Genomic DNA, 21,086 nt, shown 5'->3' with positions numbered 1-21,086 from the left:
TGGTCACTATATACACTATATTTCCATAAGTATTCGCTCATCTGCCTTCACACACATATGAACTTGAGTGACAACCCATTCTTAATCCATAGGGTTTAATATCATGTCGGCCCACCCTTTGCAGCTATAACAGCTTCAACTCTTCTGGGAAGGCTTTGTGTGTGAAGGTAGTGTGTTTATGGGAATTTTTGACCGTTCTTCCAGAAGCACATTTGTGAGGTCAGACACTGATGTTGGACGAGAAGGCCACGGCTCACAGTCTCCGCTCTAATTCATCCCAAAGGTGTTCTATCAGGTTGAGGTCAGGACTCTGTGCAGGCCAGTCAAGTTCTTCCACACCAAACTCGCTCATCCATGTCTTTATGCTCCTTGCTTTGTGCACTGGTACACAATCATGTTGAAACAGGAAGGGGCCGCCCCCAAACTGTTCCCACAAAATTGGGAGCATGAACTTGTCCAAAATCTCTTGGTCTGCTGAAGCATTAAGAGTTCCTTTCACTGGAACTAAGGGGCCGAGCTCAACTCCTGAAAGACAACTCCACACCGTAATCCCGCCTCCAAGGCCATGGAAGTAATTGGAACATCTGAATCCAATGATTTGGATGGGTGAGTGAACACTTTTTGCAATATAGTGGACACAGGTGTATAAAGCCGAGCCCCTAGGCCTGCAGACTGCTTCTACAAAAATTTATGAAAGAATGGGTCGCTCTCAGGAGCTCAGTGAATTCCAGCATGGTACCGTGATCGGACACCAAATGTGCAACAAGTCCAGTCGTGAAATTTCCTCACTGCTAAATATTCCACAGTCAACTGTCAGTGGTATTATAACAAAGTGGAAGTGATTGGGAGCGACCCCAACTCAACTACAAAGTGGTAGGCCACATAAATTGACAGAGCGAGGTCAGCGGATGCTGAGGCACATAGTGCAGAAATGCAGAGTCAATCACCACAGACCTCCATACTTCATGTGACCTTCAGATTAGTTCAAGAACAGCGTAGAGAGCTTCATGGAATGGGTTTCCATGGCCGAGCAGCTGCATCCAAGCCACCAAGTGCAATGCAAAGCCTTGAATGCAGTGGTGTAAAAGTGCCACTGGACTCTAGAGCAGTGGAGACGTGTTCTCTGGAGTGACGAATCACGCTTCTCCGTCTGGCAACCCGATGGACGAGTCTGGATTTGGCAGTTGGCAGAATGTTACTTGTCTAACTGCACTGTGCCAAGTGTAAAGTTTGGTGGAGGGAGGATTATGGTGTGCGCTTGTTTTTCAGGAGTTGGGCTCGGGCCCTCAGTTCCAGTGAAAGGAACTCTTAATGCTTCAGCAGACCAAGAGATTTTGGACAATATGATGCTCCCAACTTTGAGTCCTTTGGGATGAATTAGAGCGGAGACTGTGAGCCAACCCTTCTTGTCTGACCTCACAAATGCACTTCTTGAAGAACGGTCAAAAATTCCCATAAACACACTCCTAAACCTTGTGGAAGGCCTTCCCAGAAGAGTTGAAGCTGTTATAACTGCAAAGGGTGGGCCGACATCATATTAAACCCTATGGATTAGGAATGGGTTGTCACTCAAGTTCATATGGGTGTGAAGGGAGACGAGCAAATACTTTTTGTCAATATAGTGTATATATAGAACTGTACAAAAGTTTAAGCCCACCCTTCATTTATTTAATTTCCAGTCAAAATGGCCATTAAGTATTGTACTGGAAGCTCAACGCAACGATGTGAAGTTTTAACAATGGCTAGGCTTACAGCATTCTTAGTAGATACAGGTACTTGCATGTTTCTAATACATATGGAACTTATTATTATTATTATATGTAGAATCTTCATACAATACTGTGCAAAAGTCAAGACCTAGCATTTGTTTAATTTCAAAACAGCCATAAAGCAAGTTATTCATTTTTGTGAATCAGGAAAAAACTGAAAACACATATTAAACATAATATATATAATTATATATACAAGCCTCAGCAACTTAATATAACATCAGGTTGATCAGTATTTAGTCTCTACTTACAGCTTTCGTTCTTCTGGACTTTTAGGCTTTCAGTTTTTCAAAGAAATCTACAGGGATTTCATACAGAAATGAGTTGCATTCTCTGATCCCTAACACAGTCAATAATGTTGAGGTCTGGACTCTGAGACTCTGGTTCTGATAACACCAGCAGCTTCTTTGTTTGATTTGCTGCTGATTTTCTTCTTTTTTGTCTATTTCCTTTTCTTTGTAACAGCTTCTTGAGATCTACACTTCCTTTCAGACTCATAGTGTTGAGTTGTCTTCTCACAGCTATAGGATGGACAGAATCACCTTCTCCTGTCTCTAAAGATGAAAGCTTTAAGTACTTTCTATCTGATGGTGACAGTTTTGGTGATCTACCAGGTCTTGTGGTGTCTCTACCTGGGGTTGTCAGGACCCTCATTCTCTCTATTTTTTTTTTAAAAGCAGCTTTGGAAACTCCTGTTTTTTCATTGATTTTACACATCCCTTCCTTATGCAAGTGGATTACCTTTTTTCTAAGCTCTTCAAAAATATCTGCTTCAAAATAAAGAAAACTTGTAATTAATGGTTGTTTTAACGGGATGTTTAATAAATGATGGGTGGTAAGGGTGGTAATCAGGCACAGAGGTGCTGCTGGGGTTTTTCTACATCTGTGTCACTGCTAGGTTGAAAGTGGTCCACTACTCAAAAAATATCCAGCTAAAAGCAGCATAGAGGTCAGAAACTGACCACTAATGAAGAACTGAAACTGTGCATAACAACAGACAGGTGGACCTTCTCACAAGGTCAGTGTTTCTAATAAAGTGGCAGGTGAGTGTGTACAGAGTTGAGCAGAATTCTTTAAAATTGCAGTGATGGCTGAATACTGAATACACTGTCCTAAATGTATTCAGTAATAAATTCTATTACAATACATAAAAAGTAATATAATCCGAATACATTAGAATACATAGTGTCAGGGCACATGGGAAAAACTCTGCTCATATTTTTTATTTAATGCACACTTTTCTTCACTCTACTGCCTGGAAGCTTTCTTCAAGTAATACTATTAATATGTTTAATGAAAAATTCACTTTTTCCCATAAAGTTATAAATTCTCATTCAACATTATTTTGGCTCTCCTCGCCTGCCTCAGTCTGCTCCCATAATCCTGCTGCTATCTCATGAACTATCTCATGCAAACAATTCTCTCAATAACAAAATCTTGCACATTTACCTATAAAATACCTATGTGATTTTCAGTTAATGACATGCAATAAAACACTAATGCTATGCTTTTCAGTGATGAACATGTTCACTACTGAGGAGAATCTTCAGTTTGCTCACCCCTTAAAAGAGCTCAGTAATGCTGAGATTAATAAATGGCTCATCATCTTGATTTATCAGTCTACTCAGTCTTTAGTAAGAACTTCAGTGTTTGTAAATAAGCAAGTTTTTTTAGTTCTTTGCTATGCTATAGCATGTCTCTATAGCCATGTGTTGATTAAAAAATAAATTTGCTATATATATATATATATATATATATATATATATATATATATATATTTTTTTTTTTTTTATATTTAGTGCGTAAGTACTTTAAGTGTTCGGCTAAAACTTTAAAAGGTATCTGAATAGAGATACTATATTTCTGCATATATATATATATATATATATACATAGCAAATTTCAAAAGATGGTTAAAAATAATCAGTCACCTGATTGTCAGATAACCAGAGTGCAGCAAGATCTTTCAGTTTAGTGAAAGTGTAGGGAAGATTCTTCAACCTGAAGGAAAGCAAACATTACATCCAACAGAGGTTAGATAATACCAGTCACACTACAGCATGGGCCATATGCTTCAAATACAGAAATGCACCATTTAAACAGGTCTATACAATATGTAGAGTAAATCCAGAGTATTTAAGAGCAGTGTGGGGTTGGGGTGGATTCTGTCTGTTTAAGTCAGCCCATTAACTCAGCTCCTTTAATGACTGTGCTGTGTTAAGAGATGGTTGCGTTTAATTACCCAGGATCCAGTTCATCGTGGCCAGAGCACCTAAACAGCTCACACAGCTCATAAAGAGCTCACTTAATTAGCCTGCGGGCAGCATGCTTTTCACTCACGCTGGGCCTCTATCTTGGAGTGTCATTAGAAACAGAGCAAACACAATTTTCAGCAGCACATAAACTGTTATAAGAAGTGTTCATCCAAATTATTCGCATGTATGGCGACGTATGTGTTGATGGGGAGTATTTTTCATTGCCTTGGGCTTGTCCTTTATTAATATTGTTTTGCTGCATATGAGCTATTATGAGCTAGTATGGCTGTGAGCAGTGAACGTCATATCGTGGCTGACAACATTAATACAAATGGGAAAAAATAGCATGGAGCTAAGTAGGATCAGGTGTTACCTGTTGTCGCTCAGATTGAGAACACGTAGCTTTGTCATCTGCCCAATTTCATCAGGCAGAAATTCCAGCTTGTTGGACCGCAAGGACATAACTGTCACATTCTTGCAGTTTCCAATCTGCAATAAAAGAGGAGATATGATACCTCTGAAAATGAAAATGTGCAATTCTCTTTTTTCTCCCCATCTTCTTCTCTCTCCTTCTCCTCTTCCTTGCCCTCATGCACCCTCTCTCACACTGGAAATGACACTGTAATCTGTCAATACCTCCCGGTTGGTGGGGTTAGTGAAGGGCAGAGAGGTTCCTAGGATTTTGCCACTACACTTCACTTCAGCATATAATGCAGGTGTGCTGCTGAATTGTAAGGACAGAGTAGAGCTGAAACCATAGCAACCGGGGACACGTCCAACAGCATGGAGACAGATGCTTGTGTGCGGCTCCAAAGCCCACTCTGACTGAAAACCTGGCAGGGTCCTGAAAGGTGGACCTTTGGCACAGAGCCAGCTCCACTCTGCCTCAATGCATCCATCATATGCATAATACATAAATAGGGCCATGTCTCTTTATGATGTCAGGAAGAACTCTTTCATAAAGGCTTTTTAAAACCAAACCTCTTTCATAAATGCTATTTAAAAAAATCAAAAAGTGCAGATCGTAAACGTTCAATTAATACTGTATTTTGGTTGGAAAGTAGAAAAATTGTTTTTTTTTTATGATCCGAAGCTAGGGATTAGGGATTAGGGCAGGATCAGTAAACTCCAGGCCTGGAGAGCTAGAGTCCAGCACAGTTTGCTGGTTTTCCAATTCAAACACACCTGACTCAACAGCAAGGCGCCAGGTTTAGCAAGGAGTGTTAAGCGCAAGAAAATCACCAAACTGTGCTGGACGCCCGTCCTCCAGGACCTCAGTCTGCATGCAACCAATAGATTAGGGCCTTCTTCAAGGGTGCATTGACAGTTTGCAGTAGTTGTCAGGGAGAATATGTTCTTTTTCTCAGTTCCCTTGAAGTTATGGCACTTTATGGCAGAAACCTTCAAGTGCTATGCTGTCTTGGCTATGGCAAGACTCCTCAGACAACAAAGACAAACGATTTAGAAGGAAAACATTTTCATCTTTAAATGGTTGCACAAAGAACCTTTAAAGATGCTTTCATCTGAACAGGCAACATCGATCTGTCTCATGCTAGGGGCCTGGTGGCAGGGCCTGTGTTTGAGAGGAGAGAGAAAATGTGGGAAAAGCTTTGATCTCTCTGTAGCTCACCTCTCTGGGCAACTCGGCCAGGAAGTTCTCATCAGCCGCAAAGGTTCGGAGACTGTGCAAGTAGCCAATGGTTGGGGGCAGGGACTCCAGTTCATTACAGCTGCAGTCAAACTCCTCTAAAAGTGATAAACTGAGAAAGAACAGTGAAAGAAGGCAATTGTGACATCTGTAAAGACAGCTAAACACTGAAATGTAATGCACTGAACTGACCTAATTCAAATATGTACATCTAGTCAATATGAATAGAATATATTAAATCAACATTCATCACTTTCATGCCCACATTCATCACTTTTTCAGTGTATGTGTATCCCCAGGTACATCATAATTTTACCAGTGGGTAGCACCTATACACACACACACACACACACACACACATTTATATATATATATATATATATATATATATAAAATTTTCTACACATTTCCTAAAATATTTACATTTCAACAGAATGATTTCACATACATAAAGCTGGTAACACTTTATGTAATCCCTGCTTCACAACACTGACAAAACCCTGCCTTTAACATGTGATGGCAGATCTATATTACTAATTCAGTAATATAACAGTGTCATGTTACCTTTCCTGTAATTGTCATGACAGGGGTGCATAATATTTGATGTCATGATGGCTAACTAGAGTACACAGCAAAGATCGGTCATATCGGTCAAGTTATATTATTACTATTATTATTGCTTATTATTATATTACTGAACAAACTCATGACAGCATATGGCATCTGCTGTGCCATGTCTCAAGCACACTTATGCCATAATTGCACACTGTATTATTCATTAAAACCTCAGATTAAGAGGCAGTTAAGTGATAAATGAATAATATGGAGGATATCTGAAGTAATGGCTGTTGGTAATGCCTACTGAACAAAGACCTGACAGTATCTAAAGGCCTGGATACAGTGTGCTGTGATGCAGCGGTTTGGCATTGTCTTTCAAGGATGTCTTAAAGCTAAAAAGAAAAGAAACAGAAAAGAAAAAGATGCAGGTTTACATAACCAACAAGTTCTGGGTAGCTTGTGTTCTGCCACTTCCAAAACATAGCACTCTCTTTATACCAGGCAAGACAATTTTAACAGTAAGCATATCAGAGCAGTTTGATTACTCTGAATTGTAAGCTATTTTTTGAAAGTACACCTTACCCTTATATGACTAAGTTGTCACATCTCACTAGGGTATCCAGGCCATAAGACACAGTGCTTAAGGGATGACTTTAAAAATGAAGTCGTCTTAGTATGTATTGCTATTACTATCAGAAAAGGATTTAGACTCATTTAGTCCATTAAGGGCCAACAATAGTTCAGACATGGAATACTTGTATTGTATTACACACAGCAGATAAACAATAAATGAAACTTAGCTTTCCAATAATACACTGACATTGATTAAATCTAAGTTGGCTTGAAAAGGCCAACTTATGGTGCTCTTATCAAACTCGATTCTTGCTATTGTCTCTTTCCTCTTTGCAAGTCTCAGACTCTGTGGGCCCTATTTTCGTGCAGGTGCAAGCGAAGTTCAATGGTGTAAAGGCCACTGAGTCGCTATTCTGTTTCAACATAAGTGCATTTTTGCTTGTTTGCACTCAGTTGCTATTTTGGTTTAACTCTATTCAGTGCAACAGAGTATGTGAAACATTGAAAAAAAATCACTGTACTCATAGCTTTTCATCGTGATTTTAAATGTGGCACTACTGTTTCTTTTTTTCTTTTCTGTTCCAGTTTATCAAACTTCAGAAAAACTAAATATTTTGATACATAATTTGTATCATGAAAACGTCTTCAAGTATCATTTTGTTATATATTTGCCATATTGTCCACCCCAACTCTGAACATCGTATAATTAATACCATCAGTAGAACTTTGTACCAATGCAGCGATTCCCTGCTGTTAACGAAAATGTGTCTGCACTGTGCTGCTGCCGCACACTCGTCTCTTAAAGGGAATGAGAGGAGTTAACATGATTGGCTGTCACTGCAGCAGGCCTAACTATGCCTAATATATTCACTCCATCTGCCACGACCCACATGCCAGCTCTGTGATTTTGCACCTTACTTTTGCACTTGTGCTTTAACCATGAAAATAGAGCCCTATTGGTCTATTATTTTCAGAGTAAATAAGCAAATTCAATGTATATACTCTACTCTCACTTCAGCATCTTTAACTCCCCGATACTATTTACATTGACAGCCCTGCTGAAGGGCTTTACCATGGCCAGGTAAAGTTTTATCATACCGAAGCCTTTAGACCACTTGAAAACAGCCACTGCTCTCTCCATTGTGTGAACATTACAAGATGAATGGACCAATAGAAAGGGCCTAAAATTAGAAATAAAATCTCATTTTAACATACATTTTTCTTCTCTTGAAGACACTGGTTTGCACTGGTTCTCATAAAATTAAAACCTCTGTGCCTTCTATAAAATCTACTTGCCTTGATAAGTTTGGTCTTTTCAAGCAAACAAAGACTGTCCTTAAATTACTTCATTTTATTATGCTTATACTTATGTCCGCCACAGTGTTTACTGAGCCAAATGCTTTGCATTCCTGAATTGTTTTGCCCATACATGATATTAATAAATTAAACAACTTAAACTAATTCAACTTAAATTAATTAACACAATTGACTCGGTGCATAGAATTTCAAAATGGATACCAAAAGGTCAAGAACTTGTTTTCTTTTTCACGACCGCTGAAATTGTCGGATTTTTTTCCTTCTAAAGGTCAATGTATATTTATTGTGTTAACTAGAGTCATTAGCGTAGCATTTGTACAGCAGCTTGTCCCAGCTGGCCTTCCATATGCAAGGCTTCCTTTTAGCTGCACATACAGGATATGCAAAGGTGTGCCCTTGCCTAAATAAACATGCTGTGGCGGACGTGTGGGGAATACAGACGCTCACTGGTCTACTTACCCTAATTTGGCGCGTGGACTGAGATGCCCATTTTAGATGCATGTTTGATAAACACAACACACAGAACCGACCAATGACAAACCAAGAAGAAAGGTGCACGGAGAACAATATCGCAGGAATGAGGCAGGGGAGACAGTTATGATGAATGGAACAGGCGGCCCGCTGGGGCAGCGACCTCTGAGATAACAAATTCAGTGGCAGACGGTGTGCAGACAAAACCCCTGAATTTCCCATCTGGCTTTGGGTTACAATTCATAGGTTCATAACATAAGAAGCATTTCCACTTTCCACTGTTTGGGGTTTTGAAGAGCTAGCTCCACATCAGCTCCACAAGAATATTCAAGAGTGCAATTGATTGCAATAATTTACTGAAAGATTTTAAACTTCTAAAGCAGTGAAGCAGTCAAGAAAATACAATAGATATAAAAAAAGACTGTTTAAATAAACAGTCCAGCACTTTTTAGTCTAATCTCTATTTGCTACTTCTGTACTATACAGCTGATTACCACAGACAAAAGTTTTCCTGTAACACAGACTGTGAGTTTTTATTTGTACCATAGACAACAGTTTTCCTGTACTATGAACTATGAAGTCTTCTTGTACTACAGACAATAGTCTTCCTGTACCAGACAAGAGTCTTCCTGTACCACAGACAAGTTTTTGCACTACATACAACAGTTTTCCTTCACTACAGACAATAGTCTCCCTGTACGACAGACAACAGCTTTTCTGCGTTACAAACAATAGTCTTCCTGTAATACAGATGACCGTTTTCCTGTACTACAGATAATAGTCTCGTTGTACAACAGACAACAGTTTTCCTGTACTACAGACAACGGTCTTCTTGTACTATAGACAACAGTTTTCCTGTACTACAGATAATAGTCTCGTTGTACAACAGACAACAGTTTTCCTGTACTACAGACAACGGTCTTCTTGTACTATAGACAATAGTCTTCCTGTTCTACAGACAACAGTCTTCCTGTTCTACAGACAACAGTCATCTTGTACTACAATGATTTTCATGTACTACAGATAATAGTTTCCCTGTACTATAGACAATAGTCTTCCTGTTCTACAGACAACAGTCATCTTGTACTACAATGATTTTCCTGTACTACAGACAATAGTCTCCCTCTACACCAGACAATAGTTTTCCTGTGCTAGACAAGTCTTCTTGTACTACAGACACTAGTCTTATTGTACTATAGACAATAGTTTTCCTGTACCACAGACAACACTTTTCCTGTACTACAGACAATAGCCTCCTTGTACTACAGACAATAGCGTCCCTGTACCACAGACAACACTCTTCTTGTACTACAGACAATGATTTCCTGTGCTAGACGATAGTCTTCTTGTACTATAGACAACAATTTTCCTGTACTACAAATAATAGTCTCCCTGTTCTACAGACAATAGTTTTACTGTACCACAGGCAATGTCTTCCTGTACTATAGACAATAACTTTCCTGTATGACGAACAACAGTTGTCATGTACTGCAGACAACAGGCCCCCTGTGCTACAGTCAAAAGTCTCCCTGTACTACAGTCAATAGGTTTCTTGTACTACAGACAATAGCCTTCCTGCAATATACACAATGATTTTCCTGTTCTACAGACAATAGTTTGCCTGTACCACAGACAATGTCTTCCTATACTATAGACTATAATTTTCCTGTATGATGAACAACAGGTTTCAAGTACTGCAGACAATAGGCCCCCTGTACTACAGTCAAAAGTCTCCCTGTACTACAAACAACAGTTTTCTTGTACTACGGATAATAGGCTTCTTGTACTACAGACAATAGCCTTCCTGCAATATACACAATGATTTTCCTGTACTACAGACAATAGCCTCCCTGTAATACAGAAAATAGTTTTACTGTACTACAGACAATAGTCCCCCTGTACTACAGACAACAGTCTTCTGGTACTACAGACAATGATTTTCCTGTGCTACAGATAATACTCTTCCTGTACTACAGACAACAGTCCCCCTGTACTACAGACAACAGTCTTCTTGTACTACAGACAATGATTTTACTGTGCTACAGATAACAGTCTTCCTGTACTACAGACAATAGTCTTCCTGTACTACAGACAACAGTCTTCTTGTACTACAGACAATAGTTTTCCTGTACTACAGACAACAGTCATCTTGTGCTACAGACAATGATTTCCTGTACTACAGACAATTGTTTAGCTGTACTACAGACAACACTCATCTTGTACTACAGACAATTTTGTGGGCTAGACAATAGTTTTCCTGTACTACAGACCATAGTTTTCCTGTACTACAGAAAATAGTCTCCCTGTGCTACAGCCAATAGTCTTCTTGTACTATAGACAACAATTTTCCTGTACTACAAATAATAATCTCCCTGTTCTACAGACAATAATTTTCCTGTATGACGAACAACAGTTTTCATGTACTGCAGACAATAGGTCTACAGTCAAAAGTCTCCCTGTACTACAACAACAGTTTTCCTGTACTACAGATAATAGGCTTCTTGTACTACAGACAATAGTCTTCCTGTACTACAGACAACAATCATCTTGTACTACAGACAATTTTGTGTGCTAGACAAAAGTTTTCCTGTAGTACAGCCAATAGTTTTCCTGTACTACAGACACTAGTTTTCCTGTACTACAGACAATAGTTTTCCTGTACTACAGACAATAGTTTTCCTGTAGTACAGAAAATAGTCTCCCTGTACTACAGCCAACAATTTTCCTGTACTACAGACAATAGCTTTCCTGTACTACAGACACTAGTTTTTCTGTACTACAGAAAATAGTCTCCCTGTACTACAGCCAATAATTTTCCTGTACTACAGACAATAGTTTTCCTGTACTACAGACAATAGTTTTCCTGTAGTACAGAAAATAGTCTCCCTGTACTACAGCCAACAATTTTCCTGTACTACAGACAATAGTTTTCCTGTACTACAGACAATAGTTTTCCTGTACTACAGACAATAGTCTTCTTGTACTATAGGCAAAGTTTTTCTGTACTACAGACAACAGTCATCTTGTACTACAGACAATGATTTCCTGTGCTAAAGACAGTAGTTTTCCTGTACTACAGACAGTTTCTAGTTGAATTCAGTATTATACTAGTGCCATGAATCAAAGGGTTTTTGTTCTTTCCTGAGTGCAGGGAAACATCAAAATTATCTGTGGAAATCACCCAAATGTGGTACAGATGTGGCAGAGTTTAGACTGAAAAACAAGTATCTCTTAAATAAACTTTTGGTTTCTCTAATCCAACCTTACTTACAGAGTCCTTCATTTAAATCCCACATCAGTTCATGTTCAGACAGAGAAGACAATTCTCATCGTACGTGTGAACAGCGATGTTGCCAATCAGTGTTTTCTCACAGTGAGGTGAGAAGGCCCAGCATAGTGAAGGTGACAGACAGCCGAGCTGCAAAGTCATTGTATCACAAGCTGAGACAGCAGCTCAGAAATAATGAGCTCATAGCTAATGTCAACCACTGTCCCTGTCAAAGTCTCTAATGGCTGTACAAAATAAATGAACAGAATACATGTAATGAAAGCCCCCAGGAACACACCTCTGTAATACATCATAAAACAAATCATTTTCAAAAGGGTCCAAGCAGAGAAGATCTGCAGAGGGAGTTTCAGGGTTTATGATCTGGGAGATGTTTAAAGTAATGATGTATGGGGTCGCTTCCCACCTTCATTTGCTTTACCTTAAAGCCCTGAATGAATCCTCTAAATTCACTAAGTATCTACTCACCTTCCAATAGTGTTAGGCAGTGAGGTGAGCTGGTTGTCATCAACTTTTAATGTTGTCAACTTTTTCAGCATTCCTATGAAAAAGCATAAAAACACTTTAATTAATCACTGTAGTCATATTTATGTCATGACCCTATTCCAGTGGGATTAGTTTTACTGGGGCAAACTCTATAATTTAAGCTTGTCAGTGAGATTTGTGATTTTAATCCAGTAGAAATATGTAATATCCATAGTTTTTACAAGTCTGACAGTAATATTTGCAGAGTGAATGGGCCCCTTATAATTGGCTCTCCTTTAGTAATAGTCAGACATGAAAGTTCACAAGTTGACAAATCAATCCCCTGTAGTCTGTCAGAATTGTTCGTTAAAGAGATTTTTTGTGATTTTAACCATAACGTGTAGTGCATTCTGAGACTAAGAGTGCTTTCACACCTACCATGTTTGGTGCACACCAATGAAACTGTCTTTAGTTCAGTTTGTTCTTACAGGTGTGAGCACTCCACCTGTACTTTGGTGTGCACTAAAAATATGATCTGTGGTCCACCAAAAGAGTGGGTCTCAGTCTGCTTCTGTGTGAACCCTGGAACACTTCACTGCAGGTGGGGACATATTTTTATGAGGGTCCACATCAAACGAAGGAATTCAATAAAAGAACAGGTTTTTCCTCAGTGCACATCAGTGTTGTACTGTAAGTTATTGTTTTAATATTTGACTCTTTACGGACATGTTGTTCTTGCAGTACAAACTGCTGCTTACAAACAACAGCTAAGTATTTGGTTTTGTCACATGGCCCATAGACCAGGCATTGGTTACCTGGTTTATTTTTATTACTCTAATACCGATACATTAAGACACTGTCATGCAGTTTAATGGGCTGGATTATACATTTTATTATGAATATATCTGAGGGATAGATCTGGATCTTATACTATGATAGTAAATGTAAAAAATAAAAATAGACAAACAGAGAAATTGCCTTGTCATTTTCAACTTCCTGATCAATCAAAGAACACCCACATGTGTAAGTTGGTGCACTTCAACAACTGTAATGTGAAATCAAGTAGACCAAATGTAAAAGATACAATTTCATAAAAACCCAAACTCTAGTACATACTTTAACAATAAACTAGATGTGAAAGCAGCCTAAAATATAGGGGTATTATTTCTGTGGAAATATTTAGTTCACTGAATTCAACAACTATGCAAATACAAGTCTAGTCCAAATACTGTTTTCTAGGTATTTTGATTTATTTGTTCAAAATCTGTTGCAAGTTCAAATGGTTAGTGTGTATGAAATATTGTTTTGAAACCCCTCATCTCTTATAAATAAAGGCTGTTCTCATCATTTGTGTTCTACTAGCTCCATAAGGCTCCAAGTTCCTGGACCCCAGTGATTGCCTTTTGCAACACAGATTTCATAGCAGTTACAACAAGCCACTGGCCTAAACATGTTCTGCATCAATTTCAGATGCAGAATGAATGAAAGCTTACTGTCTTTATATGCTAACAGTGATAATGTGGTGTCAGAGCATGCTTATGTACTGTTTAGTTAAAAAATGTAGGGTAGCCTGTTCATAAATATTTGCGCTTGCTAACTTTAGGTTCTTTTAGGTCTGCTGCATTTATTAATTGGATTTATTCTCTGTGAAGTTTTATGCTAAAGGGTGTGGCCTAAGAACTTTTTCTCCTTTCTGTACAGTTTTCTGATAAGTCTGAGATAAGTCAAACAAAGCAGAGATATAAGAACTCCCCACATCACACTGGAACTGGAGACAAAGAGTTTGGTTTTTGTGAATTCAGCTACATTGATACAATGGGATGCTCTGGAACAGCTACATATGTGCCTAAGATCAGCATGCCTAATGCAAAGAGTCAGCTGGGGCTGTATAAAGCCCCCAGCACTGGGCTGTTGTGTAAAGCTTTTGCAGAAGAATAGAAGCTGTTGCTGTAGAAAACAGGACAAACTCTGTATTAACACCCTTGATTTCAGAATAAATGTTGGAGGAACAAGTGTCTGCAGTCTTTTGGACAAGTAGTGTACTTTGTCCCATACCAGTCAAATTTCTTACAAATTACAGTAACTGATAAAACTAATCTAGCTTTAAGAGCGCTTTTGGCAAATATTTAGCACAAAGAGAAACATATGAGAATGACATAGAATCAGAGTGAAAACTTTACTGAACAAATCATTTACTTTTAAAACCATTTATGTTCATTTTTAAGTGTAAGTATGAAGCCCATTGAGCCTGTCCTCACCTATCGTATCGGGCAGCTGTTGCAGCATGTTGGAGGAGAGCAGGAGGTCCTCGAGGGACTCGCACCCAGAGATATCTGCATCGAGACTCTCAATCCTGTTCTTAGACAGGTCCAGATACCGCAACTGCCTCAGCTTCCCTATAGACTTCAGCAACAGATAGAGAGAACTGGACTTTACAAGCCAAGAGGAGTGCAGTGGTGCATAATAACATTCTCTATTGAAACCATATTTAGCCCTCACACTGCATTTTACAACAAGTGACAATTGTTTCATGATGCATTATGACCTTTGGGGCAAGTAATGATTAGAGTCCATACAGTCAACTTCAGTGTAGCATTCAACAATTCGTCCACTGACATTACATTACCTCAAAATTCTAAATAAGACCTTAAATATCCTCTAATTGTGATAAGATCTACTATATCTGCTATATGTACTGTATCTACTACATGCACTGTATCTACTATATGTATGTATATACATTACACTTTTACATGCATGAAATGCTAAGACCCCAACCAACTACCCAACATCTACCTCACTCTTGATTCCTATATTGATTCCTGTTAAGACTGTTTAAAAACTCTTAGTGGCATATATAGTCACTGCTTTCCTACACTGTCCAGCCACTGCAGTGCAGACTTCTACTGGTTGTCTGGCTTCATTTACAATGGCAAAGAAGAGTGTACCTCATACATGCACCCATCTAATGACTGTAATGACTTTTTTTATAGCACTTTCTGCTTTAGAACAAGCACCAAAATCTTCAGAGCACTAACCCATAGCTTGCCTACGAGAATAACAGTAATATTATACAGGGGAGTCTATGTAAAAATTAATAGAAGCTTAAACAAAGCAGTCTATAGGGTATATTCTGTCTAGCAGTGGTGATGTGGAACCTCCGTGAGCAGACTGAACGTGAGCTGAATGTTTAGACAAAGCCCATAGGAGGCAGCGGCTGTGGCCATGCTGCGCTGTGTGCTCACCCCTGGTATTGTCTGTAATGAATTGTTGTCCAACCACAGCTCTTTCAGGTTATGGATCTGCTCCAACACTTCTGGCTGAAATAGCAAAGACAATCAGAGCTTATAAAAACAGAACAACAGACATTACAAAGAAATACATCTAACGGATTAACTTCGACATGCAGTTTAAAGTTTAACAAGACTCTATATATAAACACACAAAAGCAGCTTTCCAATTATATTCATTTCTCATCCAAAAAGTGTCGTTTGCCTACTGGGGAACTGAATTTGGCTGCTTTATTACAGGGGGCCAACAATGGATATTCTCTTTAAAATACTACATAATTTATATTATACATAATGCAATATGTATTATATTAAGCACAATGTCTAATATAATATATGGCCACAGAGGTGGCCAATCTGATGATATGTGAAGGTTATCATGATAAATTATGTCATAATATGCTTTTCTGAGTATATCAGAGGATTGTCAGTACTTTAAATGCATACACCATATAAAAAGCATTATCTTATTTTATTTAATTATTAAATTTTTTATTTTTACCACTTTTTAATTTTTACTCCGGTTCCTTCTTAAATAATCGTTTGTGGTTATTAAGAATATATTTTACCAACGCTAATAAAGACAAAACATTGTTCTATAGTTTTTCATAGCCTTTTAAGAAATGTGGCACTATGAAGATGTGTAACTGAAAACCTGCAGAATTCGACCAATGGCATGTCAAAGCTCCACGAGTCCCTTGATGCAGCAATTTTTACATTTAATTTACTTTATTAAATTTAACACTGAATTCAGGGGATATGTTATATGTTATATTATAGGCTTTTTAAATACTAGCATGCACAATCAGTACTGTGGTACTGAATTTGAGGTGGCTGTATTGGTCAGTAGCAGTGGGCGATGTAATCAGAATATGTAAATGAGTCTGGTTTGGGCTGTTACTGTGATGATGCAGACTAGAATTTTATGAGGCCAACCTTTATTTTCAAAAAGTGAAAACTCACGAGATTTACTTTCACTGCCATGAGACACGACAGCTATGATGATAGCTATGCTTCTGTACAACCCAACCATAAAGCTATGCTCCCAGTTAATTGCTAGCACTCTTGTCCAAGCATGAGCCAATGAATTCTCATATCATGTGGTGAGACATTTCAGCATTTGGAGAAGCCCAAATTTTGTCCATAGTGAATAAAGCATTGCAAACATCCATTAAAATAGTATTTTTACATACAGCGCATACATATAGAGCAATTTTTTCAAACTATAGCCCCCCTCACATATCAGAGTTTCACACTGCATGAATGATTAATTTGACCACTATTGGTTTGGTGAGTACTGACATGGTCTTTCGTCTATTGAACAGATTGACTTTATGAACATACTCCAAAAATGACAACACAGATGCTCAGCAGTACAACAAGCCAGCAGAGCAAATGATTTCAGCAGAATCCTGTTGCTCTGTTCATTGCCCATTATCTCTTTCAGTGTTGAGACGTTTTTATTTGCATCTCTTTTGTTTATATCTATTGAGAGTGGGAATTGGGAAGCAGAGCTAATTAGCCTGCATGTGTTTAGTGGTCCCAAACCACTTCAAATCAGCTCTGGAAAGAGATGTGAGAGTGTCGCCTTCACAAAACTTTATCAGAGAGATAGGCAACAACAGTTTACATCTTTATTTTGGATGCTTTTTTAAGATTCATCCAACATTATTTCCTCTTATGTATCACATTCAAATATGCTTCAGCACTGTGGAGGGCTCTATTATATTAACACTAATTACTGAGGACTATCAGTTATTTTTGGATAGTACAATAATTGAGCTATATTTAGTAACTTTTCAGTAATGACAATATCAGTAAACAAACTAATATACTTCATGTGCTGTGGAAGCCTCAATTTATGTAGTACTGATGACTGATTATTGTTGAGAATACTGAAAAAGGTTGAATTATGTGATTTAAACATGTCATTTGCACACTATAATAATACAATTATTGCTAAATGGAAGCAAACAAAGAGTAATATGTGTTTATTTAGTTTATACATGTGGAAATTATGGGTAGTACAGCAATATTTGGTTGTTTTTTGGCCATTTCAAAGAGGTCTAACATCACTGATGCTTGTATTGCACAGGGATTTTAAGCACGGGTTTGTAAATCAGGTTAAAATGTTTCCAAATGAGGAGAAAACCTCCTGTGTATGTAATGGATGCCTGTGTCATTTCTTCCCGGCCATGACTGCTTCCTGCTCCGGCTCCCTCCGAGCTCCAGCATCTGTGCCCTCAGAATTCCCCCAGCAAGAGCCTCAATTAAGAAACTTTCTGCAGTGCAGTCCTACAGACCAGCCAACATCTGCTCTGATCACAGCACGACTCTCTCTGTAACGCACAGCCAGCGCTTATCAGTGCCAACCTTGCCATGCCCAGCCTCGAAGTGCGAAGGCTTTTACAGGGAAATAAGAAACCGCAAAGCAAGGCACAGATTTAGTAGTAACAAGAGAATCTTGTTTAATAGGCTGTGCTGCAGTCTGAAGCTAGTGCATCAAATAATACAGAAATATACACTTGTAAAAATAAAAGTGCTAAAAGGGTTCTTGAAACAATGGCATGAGAATGGCAGAAGAACCAATGGCAGAAGAACCAACTCAAGAACCTATTGGTAACAGTTTTTTTTTATTTTAAGGCTGATCCAAAAATGGCTATTTCTGCTGAATAATCTACTTTTCTCTATTAAGCAGATGGCTCAATACTGTTTTTTGCATTCATTTGATATGTAAAGAAGATGATCTAAATGCACAAGCCTAGTGATTTCTAGGAACCAAAAAATACATGTCAGTATTTTTATTTCATAAGCACTATTCAAGTTGGATTAGTTTTACTCAAGGAAGTGCCATATGTTGAGTGAATACTGAGAAGATCCACAAACTTAATCTGGTATGAATCCATATTTTGTAGTCTAATTCCAGAGCAAACCACCTTCTACAGTTTATCAAACTCTGGGCTCCTTTAGCAATAGCAATCCTGTTCAAACTGACCTTAAGGTAATGTAATAACAAAACCACAAAAGACCATGGCACTTCTGTTTTGGGAAATGGGTGACGAGCCTTACTGGAAATGGAATTGAGTTCTTGTCACAGTTCTGTGATTATAAAAACAGGACTAAAAACAGGGCTACTGTTAAAAAACAGGACTACTGCAAACTACTAGCTTATTTTATCTGGAAGTTAATGTTCGTTGTTTATTTGGGTCCGTTTACTTCTATTCTTATTACTGAAGTGAACATCCACGCTATAAAGTTTTGTTACAGGCTATCTGAGGTAATTCAGGGAAATTACAAAGATATTTTATCCTGTACGAATAAGCCAGTTGAATCCCTGACAATCTGACCTCCTCTGGTAAAACTAAACCATCCCAAATAGGGCTATTAAATCATTACACTTGTGTTTAAACTCTGAAAGTATTGTATCATTACTCACTTCATCATTTAGTTATTAAGTTTTGGGCAAAACAGGTTAAAAAACCTAAGAGAAAATTTGTCCAATCAGGATATTGTGATCTTTGTGATATTGAGGTAGATACAGCCAAGCCAGTTTTCCCATTTTTAGGACCTCAGAAGCTAGACAGGCATTTTACATCTAGTTAACCACCAATGTAATTAAGAGTCAACCAATCATGTTTGGAGTTACACTGGGTGGGGCCAATTTTGTGCAAAAAGCATTACTCTAGGCCTTCTAGAAGCTAAGTCCTACATCAGTGACTGAAAGTACAAGCCATTGGTCTAAATGGGTTTCAATCAGCTGGGGTTTCAATGGGTTTCAATAGCACCCTAAAGGGTTCTTCTATTATAACAAGCCTGACATCATAACAAAAGAAGAACCCTTTTTGGTGCTATATAGGCCCCTTTTCAAAAAGATTCTATATAGAACTATCTACAGCACATTCTCTGTCAATCTAAAGAAAGCTTTCACGATGCAAAGAACTCTTTAATCATAGAAAGGGTTCTTTAAGGGTTTTTGGTTCTATTATAGAAGCATTTTCTTTACTAAAGAACCCTTGAGGAACCATTATTTTTAAGTGTGAAGTATGAAGTTGAGCTCAATGGCTGGTGCATGATCCTATGAGTGCATATAAGCTCACTATGACAGGACACTGCTCTTTCTAGTTCTTAGCTCATAAGAGCACTGAAAGGCAAGGCCCAGGTAATGATGGCACTGCCAACCGCAAAGGTCAAAAATGACTCCGAAAGCTTTTCCTGAAGTGGGACACACAGATTGGAGGTCCAGACAGCAGAGCCATAAAGTGTCGATGGGTGTTCTCTTGTTACCTGGGGGCTATGAACAGTAAAGCACACTTATTGCAATGCCAAACCATCTGTTCCCTTTGGAAGCACAGAAGCGAGCGTGTCTTTCTTCGCCACCCAAGGACAAAGTGCCCCGGATACTGCAAACCTGCGCATGACGCTGATACAAAGTTTAGAAGCAATTAATAAAAAAAACCTCTTTTACTGTCTGCCGCTGCAAGAGTGAAAATGTCTGAGTCATGCTTGGCTTATCTGGGCAGTGTTGAGTTACAGAGGACAGTACAGTTGATAGGCTTATTCTGCATAGGCCGAATTGGGGGGCAATAATGTTCTTAAAGGAAAAAAAAAACATGCAGTATAACAACATAGCATCATATCAGAGATGTTCTGTTATCCATATTCATTACAGTATCTTTCTGCAGTTCCTTGGATCTTTAAATAAAGATGAATGAAAACTGTCGGAACCTTAATCTGCTGATTCCTATTCATTATAGTCCTCCTTGTTTCCAGACTCAGCAGCCAGAGTTCTAACATTTACCAAGCACTGCACAAATCCCTCCTAAATCAGCTTCACTGGTTACCAGGATCTTCTGTTTCATGTACAAACCTCTCTGTCTCACTTACAGTCCTTTATGCTTTTGCTCCTGTATACCTTAATGAACTCCTTCACCCCTACAGTTCTCCTCATACTCTTACATCCTAGACTTTCATCAATGCATTGCACATGAGGTCGTTCACAAGTCATCCTCAAAGTCTGGAATCTTCTGTCCATGACTGAGCATCTATCTCCTCCTTTCAATTTGGATTTAAATAGTACATCCACAGGCAATTTCTGCTGGTCTCTAAAATGCACATTGGGGTGAACTGCAGAGTGTGCAGAGGTGAGGGGAGAAGTGAGAGAGGAAAGGGGAGGATATGTAACGTTTCCAGAGGTGGAAAATATTCTAATAATTGTACTTTGTTACTATATGTATGCTTTTGTACTTTTACAAAATTTTATATTTTTACTCAATTATATTTACAAGAAAAAAAGCACTTTTTATACCTTACATTTTTACTTCAACCTTCAATTACAAGTCACAAAGGCCATGGGATTTGTCTTTTTTGTTCCTTGCCAAGTAGTTGTGTTCCTGTGGATTTGAATGTAATGCTTTTATTAAAATGACCCACCAAATACCAGTGTAAAATCAAATTG

The 21,086-nt window shown here is 38.4% G+C and overlaps 1 protein-coding gene across 16 annotated transcripts in view; it reads right to left on the bottom strand.

Annotated features, from left to right (window-relative positions):
* lrrc7 (leucine rich repeat containing 7) overlaps positions 1 to 21,086 on the bottom strand; it is a 173,339-nt gene that overhangs the window by 28,839 nt on the left and 123,414 nt on the right. For 12 of the 16 annotated variants that reach the window (XM_017698136.2, XM_037534849.1, XM_017698139.2 and 9 more), the window contains 7 exons: positions 15,587 to 15,661; positions 14,600 to 14,744; positions 12,345 to 12,417; positions 8,579 to 8,596; positions 5,654 to 5,783; positions 4,397 to 4,512; positions 3,700 to 3,769 (listed from right to left, as the gene is read on the bottom strand). In XM_017698136.2, the coding sequence (XP_017553625.1) occupies positions 3,700 to 3,769; positions 4,397 to 4,512; positions 5,654 to 5,783; positions 8,579 to 8,596; positions 12,345 to 12,417; positions 14,600 to 14,744; positions 15,587 to 15,661 (627 nt within the window). The remainder of the gene's footprint in view (positions 1 to 3,699; positions 3,770 to 4,396; positions 4,513 to 5,653; positions 5,784 to 8,578; positions 8,597 to 12,344; positions 12,418 to 14,599; positions 14,745 to 15,586; positions 15,662 to 21,086) is intronic. The other 4 variants (XM_017698132.2, XM_017698134.2, XM_017698146.2 and 1 more) reach the window with 1 other exon arrangement.

The sequence above is a fragment of the Pygocentrus nattereri genome, chromosome 26 (assembly GCF_015220715.1).
Source record: "Pygocentrus nattereri isolate fPygNat1 chromosome 26, fPygNat1.pri, whole genome shotgun sequence".
NCBI classification, from domain to species: Eukaryota; Metazoa; Chordata; class Actinopteri; order Characiformes; family Serrasalmidae; genus Pygocentrus; species Pygocentrus nattereri.
This window is presented reverse-complemented; position numbering and strand designations above follow the sequence as displayed.